General features: G+C 50.2%; 1 protein-coding gene across 6 annotated transcripts in view; it reads right to left on the bottom strand.

The window, feature by feature from the left end:
• Positions 1-4,045, bottom strand: part of Ccdc57 (coiled-coil domain containing 57) — a 94,865-nt gene that overhangs the window by 27,543 nt on the left and 63,277 nt on the right. For 5 of the 6 annotated variants that reach the window (XM_026780252.1, XM_013347578.2, XM_026780249.1 and 2 more), the window contains 2 exons: positions 1,980-2,168; positions 1,293-1,509 (listed from right to left, as the gene is read on the bottom strand). In XM_026780252.1, the coding sequence (XP_026636053.1) occupies positions 1,293-1,509; positions 1,980-2,168 (406 nt within the window). The remainder of the gene's footprint in view (positions 1-1,292; positions 1,510-1,979; positions 2,169-4,045) is intronic. The other variant, XM_026780250.1, reaches the window with a different exon arrangement.

A 4,045-nucleotide genomic window follows, 5' to 3' on the forward strand; every position in this document is an offset into this window, starting at 1 on the left:
AATAATAATTATAAATTTTCTTTAGGTCCCCATAAGATTATCATCACCCCCAATCAGCAGGAAGTAGCCTGGAATACTACACCCACATTCCCCCAAAATGGACTATGGATATTTTCCTTTGTTTAGAATGTTGGTTACAAGTTTTTATGGATAATGGTCAGGAGAAAAGCTAAACAAAGAATATTAGATTCAGAGTTCTTGTTCCTTAAAAATATGAGGGGAGGGAGTGCTGTGGAACAATGATTTGTAGCCTGTCAATTGTATTTTAATGAAACGCTGATTGGCCAGCAGCCAGGCAGGAAGTATAGGTGGGACAACCAGGCAGGAAGTAGAGGCGGGTTAATGAGAACAGGAGAATTCTGGGAAGAGGAAACCTTGGTGTGCCACAGAGCAAGCAAGATGTAACTGCCTCTTTGAAAAAGGTACCAAGCCACGTGGCAAACATAGACAAGAATAATGGACTAATATAAGTTTTAAGAGTTAATAAGAAGCCTGAGCTAATGGGCCAATCAGTTTATAGTTAAAAAAAAGATACTGATCCACTCTGGACGTGGTCTCATGTATTATCAATGCAGATGAAAAGCATGCATCGGCCTCTTGGAAGCTGGATTCGGTTCCAGTTCCCAGGGCATGCAGAGAACTGCTATTGCCCCCTTTCTGTGAGTTTACCCCCAGATAAATAAACCTTTGTTATACTCCCTTTTGGGCAATTGTGGAACTCTTATACCCCAACATGATGTCACTGACTATGACTTTTTTTTTTCCTTTTTGAGTCAGGGTCTCTCTTGTAGCCCTGGCTGTCCTGGAACTTACTCTGTAGAGCAGACTGGCCTCAAATTCACTGAGCTCTGTCTGCTTCTGCTTCTGCTTCCTGAGTACTGGGAATGAAGGTGTGCACAACCATGCCAGGCTTTTTGTTCTTTTTGTCTGGCTTAGATTTTGAAATCACTTTTTCTCTCTCCACCCTTTTTGCTTGGTGTCATCTCAAATAGTTCCCCCAAAGAGAGCCTTTAGAGAAGTTTTCCTAATAATTTCACTGCGACCATCGCTGGCTCTTCTAGAGAAGCAGAGCACTCTTTCCTAAGGAGCCCTGGGGACACGGTGTGCGACATGATTCCTGACCTGCAGGGCTCTATGATCATGGCGTGGGACACTCTGGCTCCCCACAAGAGCTAAGGTATGCGGGCCTAGGAGATTGAAAGGGCGGAGAGAAGTCACTTGAGAACATGGCGGCCTGCTGTTCCCGCTCCCTTTGGTACCCCACTCTGTTAGTCAGGAAGCAGCTCTCCTACCTGCTGCAGCTGAATCGTCCTGAGAGGGGACTCCCGAAAGGCTGGATCCCAGGTCCAACAGCTTCCAGGTGTCCTGCAGGGAACTGCTGGCCAGCGAAGATGACCTGTGGTGGTCACTTTCCTCGGGGACTTCGGGAGCCTGTGCTGGCAGCTTTGGGGACCTGTTTTCTTTCTGATGCGCTGACTTCCAGGTCTCTGTGGGGACTCTGTGCTGTCTCTGTGAAAGTTAGGAGGACAGTTGTCTTTGATAGCTACCCTCTCTTCAGCCCTGGGAAGTTCATAAAAGAGACCAGGACCCTCCTCAAGATGGGGATGGGTCCCTGGAAGGCAGCTGAGTGTCTGAAGCCCAAGTGAGTCCAGGATGGAGGTGTGGGGACAGATCCTTGAAGGCGGTAGTTCCTACCAGAGTGTGAAGGGCGAGGTAAATGTATACTGGCTGTCCTGGTGTCTGTCCCTCCCTTGCCCCGCCACTCTGCAATGAAGCACCCAGTGGGAAATCCATGGCAGACACACAGGGGTGAGACCTTTCCTAAGGTGCCCAGAGTGTTCAAGTTCCAACAATTTCCACACTCGAGTGTGTGGGGACACCAAGCTCGGTCATATCCCAGTACCCACAGAAACCTATGATTACACTCCAGCTCCCATAAACACCCCCAGAAACCACCGCACCCCAGAATGTGGCTATACCTGAGCAGGCCTTGGTGCCATGCCCGCCTGGGAGCCTCGTGCAGTGCTGCTTTTGCTGCCTTCATGGGTAGATGCCATGCCTGCCTGGGAGCCTCGTGTGGTGCTTCTTTTGCTGACCGCGTGGGCGGAGTGTGGTTGATCTTTCCCTGAGTATCCAGAAACACATTTTCTCTTGGTGTGCCTGGGGTCCTGCCATGAAAAGTCAAGAGAAATTCAGGAACTGATCTCTTTGCATAGGAGATTAGGAAGACATTCCCCAAACCCTGGGACTAGGGACTCTTCATTTGGCCCTGCTTGTTTTACTACGTAGAACAAATTCAGTCAGCTTCCTCCAGTTGACCTAAGTGCTTCTCACACCTTCTAGGGAAGGAAGCTGTGAATTCCAAGCAGAAGTCTCTTCCCCAAGATCAGGGCAGTAAAGCTCAGCCCAAGTCAGCACCTGGTGGACTGGTCCCTAACTGGATCACTCTGCCCATCACACAGTCTGAGTGCTTGCTTCCATCCACGCTCTGCAGACAAGTCAACGGGAAAGGGGGGCATCAAGGGGAACCACATACGTGACGTGAAAGGAATTGTGGAAGAAAACAGGAAGGAAAAAGCAGCTGGGCCTTTGCAGAGCTCAGAGCAGTGGGCACCGGCTGTCTCCAGCGGACACAGTAGTGAGCACACCCACACACACTCTTGGGCTTAACTTAGAGCTCTGGCTGGCAGTGGTTCTGAGCTCCATCACTGACCTCTGCTTTCCTATAATGGGCATAGGTGTTTTGTCTGCATGTGTGCTCATGCCTAGTGTGCACAGAGGCCACAAGAGGGCATGGGATTCCCTGTGACTGGAGTTACAGATGGCTGTGAGCTGCCATGTGGGTGCTGGGAATCAAACCTACCTAAGAGACCGGGAAGAGGGGTCAGAGCTCCTAACACTGAGTCATCTCTCCAGCTGTCTTTTGCTTGTTTCTTTCTTTCTTGTTTTCTTCTTCATTTTAAGGCAGGGCTTCAGTATATGGCCCAAGCTGGCTTTAAATCTCCACCCTCTTGCCGCAGCCTTCAGTGTTGGTAAGAACCACTGTGCCCGGCTTCTTGTCTAGAGTTTTAAATTATTTCAGTATGTGTAATAAGCAAATGTAGTTTTACATGAGAAGTCGTCAGATAACAGGCATGTCTTATTGCCATAGACGGCAGCCTTGTTTACTGGGTCTGACAATACCTGTTTGCAGTTTGAGCACTCACTGACTAGCGCAAGTGATTGAGAATTCCCACCCTGTTAGGGTGAAAACTCCTGGCGATTGCAGACGGCCTTTCGTAGGTCAGGAGCACACTTGGGAGCATGCGCGTGCCTGTGTGGGCCCATGGAGGGTCTGGAGGAGGTGGTGGGACAGGTACCCCAGGATGCCCCAGTTTCCAGCAGCCTGGGAGCAGCGCCCTTCTGCTCTGAGCCAGGCCTCCTTTCTGGGCTCAGCCACCCTTCTCGATGCTTCCTTTATAGTTTCCTCCAAGGGGAGCGTGGTCTACTGGGGAAACACCTGGGCCTGCCCTACTTTCTTGGGCCAGTTCAGCTCAGTTTCTTCTCTGACCAAACAGCTGACCAGGCCTCTTTCCTGGGTGGCCTTGCTCTGTCCTTGCTCTGTGCTCTGTGTGTGTGGCCTCGGGCTGGTCGCAGGTGTGAAGGAGAAGGACCACCTCCAGCTTGTCCCCCAGCCCTGTTTCCCCACCCAGCTGCTCCGGCCTAAGCCTTGATGATTTTTTTTTTGATGTCCCGATATTCTTTTTTACCTTTTAGCTCTGCCCTCGCCCCTACCATGCCGCACAGCCACAGCAGCCTCCCCAGTGCTGGTCAGCATGTCGCTCCCTGGCCCAGAGCTGACTCTTCCCACCCGGCCGGGAATAAACTTAGAATCCACATCACCCCAGGGCAAAACCATCACTATTCTTTTTTTTTTTTTGTATTTCTTTTTTTAATATTTATTTATTATGTGTACAATATTCTGTCTGTGTATATGCCTGCAGGCCAGAAGAGGGCACCAGACCCCATTACAGATGGTTGTGAGCCACCATGTGGTTGCTGGGAA

The sequence above is a fragment of the Microtus ochrogaster genome, chromosome 7 (assembly GCF_000317375.1).
Source record: "Microtus ochrogaster isolate Prairie Vole_2 chromosome 7, MicOch1.0, whole genome shotgun sequence".
Lineage (NCBI taxonomy): Eukaryota > Metazoa > Chordata > Mammalia > Rodentia > Cricetidae > Microtus > Microtus ochrogaster.